We start from the raw sequence: 13,096 nt of genomic DNA, 5'->3' as shown, positions 1-13,096 counted from the left end.
GGAAATAAAACTCAAAAAATGTTTTGTTAAGCAGATTATGATTTCTGTGCAGCAGCAGGAAGAATCTGTTCAAATGGATTCAACTTCTGTTTTCATTTTCCTCAAATGTTTCATATTTCAGATCAGAAAACAGCGTTTTTAAAACTAATATTTAATTTTATCCCTAAAATTTGATCTTTTTGTTTATTGAGTGAAAATTTCACCTTTAGTTATTAAGAAAGTAACTATATGAATCAGCATTTACTTTACTTAGGGGACTTCCTAAATTCCTCCAGGGGACACAAATGGCCTCCGGGCCACATTTTGGACAACCCTCATCCAGATCAACGGATGGCCTATTCAAAGCCCGGACATGACCAGAACAAGACGAGACAACTGGGGTTGATGGTGATAAACATTTAAACATTTAGCTTGAATATTTTAATGTAAACTAAATATGTAGCTTGATTGGCGACTTTTTTTGTAATGGTGACATTTACAACTGAATGAATAATTTGGTGAAAACGAAAAATAAACTCCCATTTTCTCCTCTCATGAATAAATAAACCAAACTGTTACTGTTCATTTTTAACAGTGTATCTTTACAAACATTCAATAGAAAATCATTCTATTAAGAGCACAAGCTATTATTAATAATGAATATTAACTAAACCCGCCTCATTAAGGGTCATAAATCACAGATCGGACGCAGTGAAATAAAAGTTGCTGCAGGTTTGAAGGTCAACACGCAGCATCACAGCGGGATTTATTTATGTCTCTGCCTCGTCATAGGCGGGGTTTCATTTATGCTGCCCTTAAAGGAAGTTCTCTGAATCATGCCAGTGTCACTCAGGACCGACCAAACCGGAACAGCGACGCATTTCGAGGAGTTTCTGTCTACCTGTCCGTCAGGTGCGGATCATCCAGCGGCGCGGCTCACCGCGGGGCGCGAAGCGGCTCCAGGCCGTTTCCTCAGCAGCGATGTGTGACTGTCTGCTGGCGTGTGTGCGGCGGCTCCTCCCGGAGAAACCGAACCACGGAGACGGGAATAACAAGGTGGATGCTGACGGGAAGCCGGTCAGCCCGCAGCCGCCGCCGCAGCCGCCTCCTCCGCCGCCGGACAGGCCGGAGAGGCCGTCGGAAAACACCATTTACACCGGGATCTGGCCGTTCGACGCCCGGCACCGGAACGAGCTGTCCTTCCAGGTGGGGGACCTGCTGGAGGTCATGTGCCGCAACGGAGACTGGTGGACGGCCAGGAAGATCGAGAAGAACGGGCGCATCCTGGGCACCGGGATAGTTCCGCACAACTACCTGGCCAGAGCGGAGTCCCTGCAGATGCAGCCGTGAGTACTTTCCACATCACCCACGGGAGGTATTCACAGCCGAGAGCCCGAAAGTTGCTCTGGAGTAAGAGTAAAACAACAGCCGTCCAAGAAAGGATTCAAGTAAAAGGTTTACTCAAGTTCTCCGGGGCGCAGCGACTTTCTGGTGGTTTCAACGCACCAGCAGCTGTTCAATACAGAAAAGGCCGTTTAACAGGGAAAACTTTCCACTGTTTTCCTGGCGCCCCCTCTAACACGACGCCCACGAACGGTGCCTATTTTTTAGCGTCACTGCAAGTGCTAACTGATCAAAACATTATGATATTTAACAATTACATCATAAACGGGCCAAACGGACGTTTTGATATTTTAGACGCCAACATGAAAATAGTTCATATAAATGACATGATTGCAAAAGAAACATTTTTCCAAATCAATTTTCTTCAGTTAAAAATTTATCAAACTTGAACAAAAACTGCCAGAATGTGTCTTAAAAATTTTACTATCAGATGGACCAAAATGTAAGGTTGTGTGGAAATACTGTTATTTTTTATAGACCAAAAAGTAAAATAATTAATTTGAATAAAATTACAAAACAAAATCAGAGCAAAACACATTTTTTAAAATCTTTGTAAAACTTATGAAACCAACAAGAACAGCAGGTGAGTTTCTGCATCTGGTGAAGAAACCCAGATATTTTACTCCAGGAAGACAATAAAAGTATGATAAGTATAAGTTAAGGTGATTTTATTTATCAGCTCATTTTCAGCAACAAGGCAGTTCAAAGTGTTTTACACGAATTAGAAAGAAACACAAACAAAACAACAAACCAAAAGACAAAAAGGTAAAAGTACAGCGCAGTAAAAATACATTTTCTAAAAACTTACAGTAACTCGTTTCCACCCAAATCTCCATTTAGCATTCAGGATAATAACTTTGGATTTTCTTTATTATCTGTTTATGTGCAAAACAAGCCAGATTAAATCTCAGAATATAATCAGATTAAAAATCTGGAATTGAGCTGAAACCTGCAGACTAGTTTAATCTGAGCATTGTTATTAATCTAAAGCGGCTTCGCTTCAGGTTTCATTCATTCATTCATTCATTCATTCATTCATTCATTCATTCATTCATTCATTCAGAGGGAAACAACTTTACAGCTCCAGAAATATTTATTCCTCTGTGATCGTATCAGAAATCAGGAGTTAAATGAAGAAACTTCTGAGTTTGAAATGTTGAATGTTTGCTAGAAAATACCGGAGATTTTGAGATTAATCTCAGAAATATTCTAGAAACAAAACAAAAAGTTTCAAAAGTCAAAAACTTCTCACTTTTTTTTCAAGAGAAAAGAAAATAACAGTTTTGACTTTTTAACTTTTAAACTCAGAAATTTTCTTACTTTTTTTTCCCAAAAGAATTTTTATGTTAATCTCAAAACTTCAGATTTTTATAGTAAATGTTTGACTTTTAAGACTCAGAAATTTTTCTTTCAAAATTTTATAGAAAAACATTTCTGACTTTTAAAAGTAAAAACATTTGCTTGAAAAAACTCAAGGAAATTTCAAGGACATTTTGAAATTTTCTGAGTTTCAAAAGAAACTTTTTGAATTTTGAAATTTCCTCGTTTTTCTAGAAAATTTCTGAGATTAAAATGAAAAATTCAGATTTTTTTGGCGGACATTTCCTCCTGTGTTTTTCAACATTCTGACTCTTTGTGAAGAGAAAACATTCAGACCTGAATGAGTCTGTGGAAAAGTTTTAAGGGTGTAAATACTTTCTGATGTTGCATCGCTGCCACCTTCTCTCCCAGAGCAAAGCATGATGGGACTGCAAGGCAGTAAATCAATAACCAGCACCCTGCGACCAAAGACAAAGTCCTGAAACTAATCTGGCTCAAGTTCCCTATTTTAAAATGTGAGATTCGTGTTATAAGGAAGTCGCTCAGCCGTGTGACTCAGACACTGAAAGCACCTGAAATTCTTCACGTTAAGCACCTAAAAATGATCAAATCGAACCTAAAAATGTCCAACAACGACTTTCAAATTGATGGTTTTGAACAGTCCTGACATAAAAGCTGTAAACCTTTTCTCTTTTTTTAACCTCACTTTTTCCTTCCACTCAACTTTCCCGTGTCTACAGCTCTCTAACCTGAGAATCAGAAGTGTTTCCATGTTGGTGTTATTATAAGATAATTTTTGGTGCTTAATTAGCTTTAAGTCATAATTGTTTGCTATTTTGGACTTTTCAGAACCTTACAGTGTTTCAGAGTTGACGACAATGTGATCTAAATGTTTTCTCCGAGGCATTAGAGCAGAAACTTTAACTGAATCTTCTGTTGAACACTGTAAAAAATACCTGTCATGCCTTTCATACCAGTGTGATTCCAGTTTGATGAGTTACTCTGCAGTTCATGCCAACCCAGTCTCTGGGTTTTTTCGGTATCTCTCGTGGTTTACGGCTCCAGAATTGAAAGTGCGTGACCCAGTTTTTCCAGAAGCAAGCGGATATAATCAGCGTTCCTGGAAAAGGTTCAGAAACAAAAACATTAACTGGTTGTTAATGTTTAGTTTGTGCTAAAAACATATTTCAGATGATTGAATGAGAAATATTACGGTCTACACTATTTAGTTAGCATCGTTACGTTAGCATCGGTAAACTGATGCTAACCAAAGTTTAGCTGCAGATAAACTTTGTTGGACGACAGTAATTATTGTGATAATAAAATTGTTGCTTTGACACCATTTTCATGTAATATAATGATGATTCCATACCAAGGACTAATAAATTTAAATTTAGTAAAGAACTCTTAACTCGGTTCTGTCTCCATCCAGATGGTTTTTCGGGTCGATGAGTCGCTTTGAAGCCCAAAACATCCTAATGGAGCCAACAAACGAGGAAGCCTCTTTCCTGGTTCGGAGAAGCGAGAGGGACAACATCGGATACGTTCTTTCAGGCAAGAAAAGAAAAACCGGACTTTTGATTTTACAGCTGACTTCCTGTTTTATATTGGGGTTAGCAATCTGAACATTAGCTTAACTGCTATCTGGTTGATGCTCTTTCCTGCTCCAGACGATAGTCTGTACCTACTTATCCATGCAGGCAGCTAATGCTAACTAATATTTAGCTTAGCGCTTTAGCCTTTGTGCTAACATTGAAAACATTTAGTTTTCCGTGATTCTATTGGATAAATTCTAAAGGCTAATTTACTTTGCTGTTTTTTAAGCTTTCAGTGGAATAAAGATGGTTTTGTTGTTAACCTCAGAATTCTGCTAATAGCAAAATGAATCTTTTGTTTAGCATTTTAACTAATTTTGAAAATGTTTATCATATTTAGCTTACATTTTTACATTTTTCCAGATAAATTCAAAAGTCCTAATTTACTTGGATGCTTTGTAAGCTTTCAGTTGAATAAATTATTAGTTTTGATTATTAACCTTTCACAATTCTGCTGATAGCAGAGAAATATCTTTGATTAATGCTTTAGTGCTTTTGCTAATATTAGCATTTAGCACATTTAGCTTCCCCTAAGTTACTTTGTCTGGTTAAATTCTAAGGTTTTGTGAACTTTCAGGTGAATAAAGTTCAACATCTGTGTTGAAGTTTTGGTTATCAACTGTTAAGATTTCTTCAAGCAATTAGACACTTATATGCTCTTATTTTGAAATGGGTAAAGATTGTTTGCGCAGCAATTGTTTCCTCTCTCCTTGTTCCCTCTCTTCTTTTCACTTTATTTCAAACTAACATACAGACAGTGAAGAGTAAGACATAGAATTACATATTTAAGGGAATTATTATGTAGCTTATGTCAAAATTAAATTGGTGCTCAAAGGTTGCAGTCTCTAAAAGAGAGAGATTAGCATTAGCTTCTGGTAAATATGTTGGTGTAGCGCTTTAGCATTAGTGGATTAGAGCTTTATGGTTAGCGCAGCTAGCTCTTTAGTTAGCGCTGCCCACCACTGCATGCAGAACAGTCTGTGGGAACTTCCTCATCCGACTTCTTTAGACCAGACTTGTATTTTCACATCCTGTTTTTTTAGACTTCTCAACTCTTTCCACTTCTGCTTCAGTCTCACTGTGTGTAAATCCTTCTGCAGTGAAATCCAACAATGCAGTCCGGCACTTTCGCATCCTAAATAAAGAAAGGAGTTTTTATGTGGAGCAGAGTCAGAGGTTCAGTTCTCTGGCTGACCTGGTGAACTACTACAGCGAACACAGCCTCAACGACATCGTCTCTCTGGGGAGTCCGTGCAACAAGGTGAAAAGGAGAAACAAAAGCATTTCCCCGCAGCCATGAATGTCTCCTAAAAATATCTGTTTCTGGTACCAGAAAAAGCCAAACATCGAAAATATCAGCCACTTGCTGGATGATTGGGTTCTCCCGAAAAACGAGTTCACCATCGAGAACCAACTGGGCAACGGCTGTTTTTCGCAGGTCTTCCGCGGTCGCTGGAAGAACCACATCAACGTTGCCATCAAGGTCTTGAAAAATGGTACGTAGTCAACCGAACCGATAAACTGAAGGCTGGGTTTGGGAAATGCTGTTGGGGAAAAAGGTGGTGAAGGGATTCAAATGCGGCTTTTTCATCCAGAAATTGACCAACTCTGATCGATTCACCTCCCAAATCAATAAAATCAGATGTGGTACTATTTTGGATACTTATTTCATTTCAAAGCCATTTTCCTGAGGGACGAGCCCAGAAAGGGAAATTTCCACTGTTTTTTTACCCCTCCAGGGGGTTTTCTGTGGGCTCTAGTGTCCCTTATATGACAGTAGGCTGACAGCAAAAGGGAGGAGACATGCAGCAAATAACGTCGGGTCCGGGAGTCGAACCCGCGACGGCCGCGTCGAGGACTTGGCCTATCCCCTACGCCACCACAGCACGCCCAAAGGTCCACTGTTTTACCGACATTAATATCAATATTTAGTGTTGTTGTGAGGTAATCAGCTTCCACTCAAATACAAATAATCCCACATCTGGAGAGATTTTTGGACATTGCAAAATGAAAATAGTTTTGCAATAGGTTTTTTGGTTTTTCTGCTTTTAATACTTGGATGAAAAAACATAAATATCAAAAATAATAAAATATCTGAAGTTTGATCTACAATTCAACTATTAAATCTGAAATAAAATGTTTTTTAACATGAAGTAATACCAGAATGATGGAAGTCACACCAACCCCAAAAATAATATTTGGGAGATTATTTCACTTCATAAATAGAATTATAAAGTGAAATATTACTTTAAATTTTAATTTTGTCGTTTTGGGATTTCTATTTTCTAATTTAGTTTTAAAACAAAGAAACATTAGATTTTTTATTTTTATGGTTTTATTTTGAAGTGAAAAAAATAAAAAATCTTCAGCTATTACATCCAAAATAAAACATCTGTTGTTTTTTTTATATGAAGTAATACTGTTATTGCTTCATATAATGACAGAAACTTACTTAAAGAGAACGTTCCTGGTTTGTTTTAAACAATGCAAAAGCTTTTAATTTAATTTATGTCTTAATTAACAAACAGAGGAGACATTTTTTGGAATGGCCACAGATTGTTTTACCTTCCAGGAAGATCAAATATAAATAAAGAGAGGATAGTTTCACTCTGGCTTCTCTGAACGTTTTTACGTCTGTTTATATCTGGTCCCTTGAGATTCTCTGTTTTTCACCAGACTCTGTGGACAACACAGAGTTTCACAGGGAAGTAGAAATCCTGAAGAGGCTTCACCATCGTCACCTGATCTCCCTGTTCGCCATTTGCACCGAATCGTCGCCGTATTACATCATCACCGAGCTGATGGAGAAAGGCAGCCTGCTGCAGTTCCTCAGAGGTGAACCCGTCTGGATAACCAGGAACTTTATTTAAAATGCGCCGTTATTTAAAGGAGTTGAAGGTTCCTGGGATCTTTGGAAGAGTATCAAACCCAGATTACCATATTTTGGTTTCAGGGGATGAAGGACAAAATCAAGACGCTGCGTCTCTGATTGACATGGCAACCCAGGTGACTGATGGGATGTCGTACCTGGAGGAGCAGAAGAGCATCCACAGAGACCTGGCAGCTCGAAATGTCCTGGTAGGAGAAGACTACATCTGCAAGGTGGCCGACTTTGGGCTGGCACGACTCGTCAAGGTGCGTTGGTCCACAGGAAGTTGTGTTTCGTCGGTTGGTTGAATTGAATTCACAGCTTTAGAGGATAAAATGTTTTTCGTCCAGGAGCCGTTTTACATCTCGGAAGAGAAGAAGATTCCCTACAAATGGTCGGCGCCTGAAGCCATCAGCCACGGGAAGTTCTCCATCAAGTCAGACGTTTGGTCTTTTGGGGTTTTGCTCTATGAGATTATGACCTATGGCAGTGTCCCATATCCAGGTTAGTTCAGCAACCTGCTTTCTCCTGTTTACGGTACATCCAGCCCTGTTTGGTCCGCTTTAGTCCAACTCCAGTCCGTTAGCGAGAAAGTCCGGTTCGTTTTGACAGGTTTGACCAAAACCGCCTACAAACCTCGGCCTCTGACTAACATGAACTTGGGTGCGATTCAAAGGTACATGTGAATGTCAAGCGGACCAGAAACCGCTGCGAAAGCAGGCAGTGGACTACAGCGCAGGGCATTCTGGGTAAATACAACCAAAACAAACGTGTTAGCTTAGCGCTACCTGGAGATGTTTTTGTTTTTTATTTTTTTACCAAAGACAAAAGAGAAATCCTGCAACCGCTAAAATCTGACGCCACTCCGTCTTTGTTTTTATTTCTTGAAGAAGGGCGTTGCGCTTACATGAGGATGGTTGACGGCGCTGATTGGTTGTTTCTGACAAGGACAGGTTTATTTCTGCAGATGGCAGTAGAACCACAGGGTGATTTTTTCAGATTATCTGTTTCATGTCTTACTGTCAGGACAAAGTGACAGTTTGAACAAAGATATAAAACATTTATATAAAAGTTACGTAGTGCAAATTTAAAACCTAATCATCTGATGAAGTTCTTCCAGCCACGAATAAAAATAACAACTTATGAGCCGTTTTAGTCTCTTAGCTTAATTGACAAATAAAAAGGTTTTGCTAAAAACTGCAAACATTGCCACCAAGAATGAAGGATTTAGCTGTTTCTCCTGTCTGAGGCTAATAATTAAATTATGTTTTACAGGAAATGTCTGTTATTTTTAGTTGTTTTGTTTATTTATTTTGGGTATTTAAAATGTCTTCCGGTCTCAGTGTTTAAATAAACTTCAGAAGTTAAAGTTTTACTGATCTTTGATTATTATGCAAATGGTTTCAAAATGGAAATATGTCCATTTTTCACAATAATTTAATCGCTCTATGTGGGTCTAATTATGTCTGAACTGCTCTGTATTTTCTGCTGTTTATCTTTCTCTCACACCGAACCTGAAAGAGTTTACACCTTTCTGAAACTCAGACCGCTGCACTAATTTAATGCTTTTTATTCTGGTAAATCCTGTTCCTCTGGTAGTTTGTGACAGATTCATCTGAAGCTTTAAAATGTGTTTTGATGTTTCAGCAGAAGAGGGTCAGTGGTGAAACTGACCTGAAAACCTGTGGAGTTCATTTCAGCTGCCGCTGTGGTTAAAAGCTATCGCATGTTTGAGTGAAGAAATCCAAGTTGCATCCGTTCCAGAGGGCAGTTTCGCAAACTAACGTTTACTAGTAATACTTGCATGTCACATAAACTATAACATATGTCAGGTTTCAAGCAGTTTTGCTCAAATCAGCTTCAGTTAGAAACCAGAGATCAGGGTGAACTCTGACCTGAACATTCAGAGCCACAAAAAGACAGTTCCAAAGTCGGCCTTCTGTCACCTGCAGAACATTTCCAGGATCAGAGGATTAATGTCTCAGCATCACAGAAACTCATCCAGGTTTTTATCTTTAGTCCCATTGATTAATACAGCAGCGTCTTCAAAGGTGTGACTAAAAAAATCAATCAGAAGATCCAGATCGCTGCAGCTGGAGTTCTGACTAAAACCAGAAAGATGGAGACACCACCCAGTTCTACAGTCCTGACATGAGCTGTGTTTCCATTGGCCTTATAATTGCACAATTTGACATTTGGAAAATAAATTAATTTATTGCACAAAAAATCTGGAACAAACTTCCAGAAAACCGCAAAACATTGTATTTTGGCATTTAATATAAATTTAGATCATTAAACCACATATTTCATATAATCTTTGACATAAATAGCAATAAATATATATGTATAATACTGAAAAGAAAATCACAGGAGTAACATTCAAAGGCTATCACGCAACTGATAACTGAAATATTAATTTGTACCAAAAATTAAAACAAAAATAAGAAGAGAGAAAATTAAGTTGGTGAATAAGATCAGACCAGCTGCTTCTGCTCCTATACATTAAATAAAATACAACAAATAAAACTAAACAAACTACAGAGTTGTGAATAAACACAGCTCAAAAGCACAATATTTATTATAACAGTTAAACAAACATATAGAAAACACAGAAAATGTACACATTCACTCAGCGAATGAATGAATTTGTCGAAGATATACGTTAAAATATAATAATTTTAAAGAAAACTATTACAGTCACTCTTGAATTAATAGGAGTTACAACAACATTTAATTAATTTTTCTTTGGCATCAATAAAATATTTATCAATTTGAAAACTGCAAAAACACAAAATCTTACCAAGTACCTTTGGTCTAATTTCCAGTGAAAATATGTTTGGACATTTGAAATAAGAAAAAAAACTAACCTATAAGTAACTCTTCAGTAAGATGGAGGAGCTTGTTTCTAGTAAATAATTTCATAATATTGATGAAAAAGTACTAGTTCCACTGGTAGATTATTTCAGTTATAAGACATTTTAGTGAATTTGTATGTACTTAAAATCAATATTAAGATATTATTGACTTAAATCAAGTTCCAATGTCTGACTGAAAAGTTGCTTCTAAGTTAGTTTTTTTAGTTTCATGTGTGATAAGATATTTTCACTAGAAACTAGACAGAAATAGTTGGTGAGATTTTGTGGTTTTGCAGTGAAAACACTAAGCTGATCCACTGTTACCAACGGCAACAGAAAAAGGGGGAGGAGCTGTCAGTTACTGGTTGCTACGGTAACCGGCAACCGTCAAGAGCAGCGCCAACAGGACTAACGGTTGAGACAAAATAACAGAAAGAATTTGAAGAATAAATAAACAAAATTTTGACAAACTTCAAATCTGGAATATTTGAAGAAATGTAAAATTTGAGACAGTTTGGTTTTCTGTGATGATGTGAAGCACTTTGAACTGCCTTGTTGCTACATTAATAAACCACAACGCTCCTGGAAGGCGTTTCATTTTCAGGTTCTGCTGCTCTGCTGCAATCAGACTTACAGAAACGTCAGATATCCTCACCACTTCTGCTTTCTCCTTCCTTCTCTTTCTCTCTCTCTTCCTCCAGGCATCAACAACCGGGAAGTTTACAACAAAGTCAAGAGCGGCTACCGGATGGAGGCACCCAACAAATGCCCCAGCTTCGTCCACAGCATCATGCTGAAATGCTGGCAGGAGCAGCCAGAGGACAGGCCGACCTTCAAAGACCTCAAGGACATGCTGGAGAGAAGCTCCTATGAGCTGGATTCGCCACCAGGGGGCAGCAGGGAGCAGTAATCTGTATACAAACATGGCCGCTGCTGTGACAGAGAAGTGAAATACGGTAGTTTGACAGCCAAAACGAAGACTGGCTTTTACAGCTTTAAAGACTCTTCACATCATCACAACAAGAACAGAATCTAAACCAGGGGTGTCCAAAGTACGGCTCCGGGGCCATTTGTGGCCCTCAGAACAATTTTGGACAGCCCTCGATTTTTATTCAAGAACACTCTAAATTTGATGTTTTTACTGATGCCAGGTTGTTTAAAAAAAGATACAATGGAAAATGCAAAGTCCAACACACAGCTTTGAATTTAATGTAATTTATTAATAACAGGTAAAAAAAAACAAAAAAAAACAATAAAAACATCCAGTGGTTTTTACTAAAATTCAGACTTGGGCCTGACCATTTAGTAAACCTGGCAAAAACTAAACTAAAGACACAAAAACAAATCTAGAAAAAGATAACCAATCTGAAATATGGTTTCTTGTTTTAAATATGGCAAACATGCATATTTTGCCATATTTATTGCAAATTATTGCAAAATACGATGCATTTTCTTTGCAGGGTGAGTATTTTTATTTTTTTTTTAATGTTTTTTTTTTTAACTGTAATAATTGTCAACAGAAATCTGACAATCATTGTAGAGTTTCATTAAAATATTATGAGTTGATTCTATAATTTATTTAGCAGGCTAAAATAAAAAATAAAATTGTTTTTCAATTAAAATACTCAAAGTGTTGTGGCCCCTGGATCAGTTTCAACCTGACTTTTATGGCCCAAATGTCAAACGTTTGGACACCCCTGATCTAAACTTTGCTCAAAAGGTCACTGAAGATGCAACTTATTAATAAACTTTTACACTACTAGTGGGGATGTTTAAGAATGTGCAATAGGAACGATGTGAGTCGTCCAAAAGGGATTCATTTCTCTTTGTTTCTTCGTTCCTAAAGAGGAAACTGTAAATATTCTAGAGCTCATGTTCAAGTCTCACTGACAGGTTTTAGTTAATATTACAACTTTCGGATTGTGAAATAAATTTGTTGCAGCCAGTTTTAAAGCAACCAGACGTAAGTCCAAATTTTTCCAAAACTTCATTTTGTGGCCTTCAGATTTGAACTCGGTGGTGAAATCTGGATGATTCTCCTGCTGTGTTGCTCCACTGTGTCTGAACTTCCAGAGTAACTAAAACCTAGTTCAACTTTTTTAAAGTTACAATGTCTAAATTTGTCATTTAGGGCTCTATATTTATGTTTTTGTGCAAATGTTGACATTTTTATGCAATAAAATAATAATAATCCAAAACTGTCTCAGTGCTGCCCTCTGTGGGTTGAATGGTGGGTACTGCAGTTTGATCTTTCTGTAAAAAAAGTCAAAGTAGTTTTTCTGACCACACCCACGTTTAGCCCTGGATGTAGCCACGCCCCCAGTCTCTCCTGGCCCCGCCCACTTCGCTTTAAGGTCACAAACTCTTTTCCTCATTGTTGAATCTTGATTTTTACAGACTGTTTTCTTAAATATCTTGTTGAATCTCTTTATATTTAGTCACAATTTGCTTCTTTTTCAGATTTCGTAGCCTACTTCATGTTGGCAGACAGGTTCTGTTTTCACTGCTGCAGTGATCAGGCAAGTAAAACTGAACTCAGACTTACAAAGAAATGTGCTTAATTTACAGTTGATCATAGAAAACCCCCCGATGTGGTTGTTTTGGATAGTTTGTCATTTGAGTTTTCACACAAAAAATATTTTTGTCTTTAGGCAATAATTGGACTTTTGCTGCAGCATGGAGGAAATTAGATAAATAAAAACTTAAATAAAAGTTTGAATTGTCATTTTGTTCAGTTTTTACATAATAATTGGTTAAACGTAGATTTTTTTTCAGTTTCAAACTTTTCATTTTTTAATTCTGAGAGTAGTGAAAGTAATACGATACTTTGTACATTGATAAAGTTTGTTAGATAAATAGGATGAATTAAAATACATTTTAAAATACTTTTAGATTACATTTGTGTGTAAAATCAATGTATGAATAAACATTGAAAATTGAATTGAAGTCATTTGGTGTAATGTTCAGAGTCGGCCAGGAGGGGGCGTCCTAATCTCACGGTCCATCCTCTGATTTACTTTAACGCACCTGATTCAGATAATTAGGTCATCAGCAGTGGAGTTTGCTCTCCTGTG

The 13,096-nt window shown here is 37.4% G+C and overlaps 1 protein-coding gene across 1 annotated transcript; it reads left to right on the top strand.

Moving 5' to 3' along the window:
• The first annotated feature begins 728 nt into the window (after positions 1 to 728).
• Positions 729 to 12,221, top strand: ptk6b (PTK6 protein tyrosine kinase 6b). Its single transcript, XM_044116618.1, has 8 exons — positions 729 to 1,325; positions 4,136 to 4,257; positions 5,399 to 5,559; positions 5,632 to 5,794; positions 6,975 to 7,133; positions 7,252 to 7,433; positions 7,518 to 7,671; positions 10,724 to 12,221. The coding sequence occupies exons 1-8, from the start codon at positions 961 to 963 to the stop codon at positions 10,930 to 10,932; spliced, it is 1,515 nt and encodes a 504-aa protein (XP_043972553.1). The 5' UTR covers positions 729 to 960; the 3' UTR covers positions 10,933 to 12,221.
• The last annotated feature ends 875 nt before the right edge of the window (positions 12,222 to 13,096 follow it).

This window comes from Gambusia affinis, linkage group LG01 (assembly GCF_019740435.1).
Source record: "Gambusia affinis linkage group LG01, SWU_Gaff_1.0, whole genome shotgun sequence".
In the NCBI taxonomy this organism is placed as follows: Eukaryota; Metazoa; Chordata; class Actinopteri; order Cyprinodontiformes; family Poeciliidae; genus Gambusia; species Gambusia affinis.
This window is presented reverse-complemented; position numbering and strand designations above follow the sequence as displayed.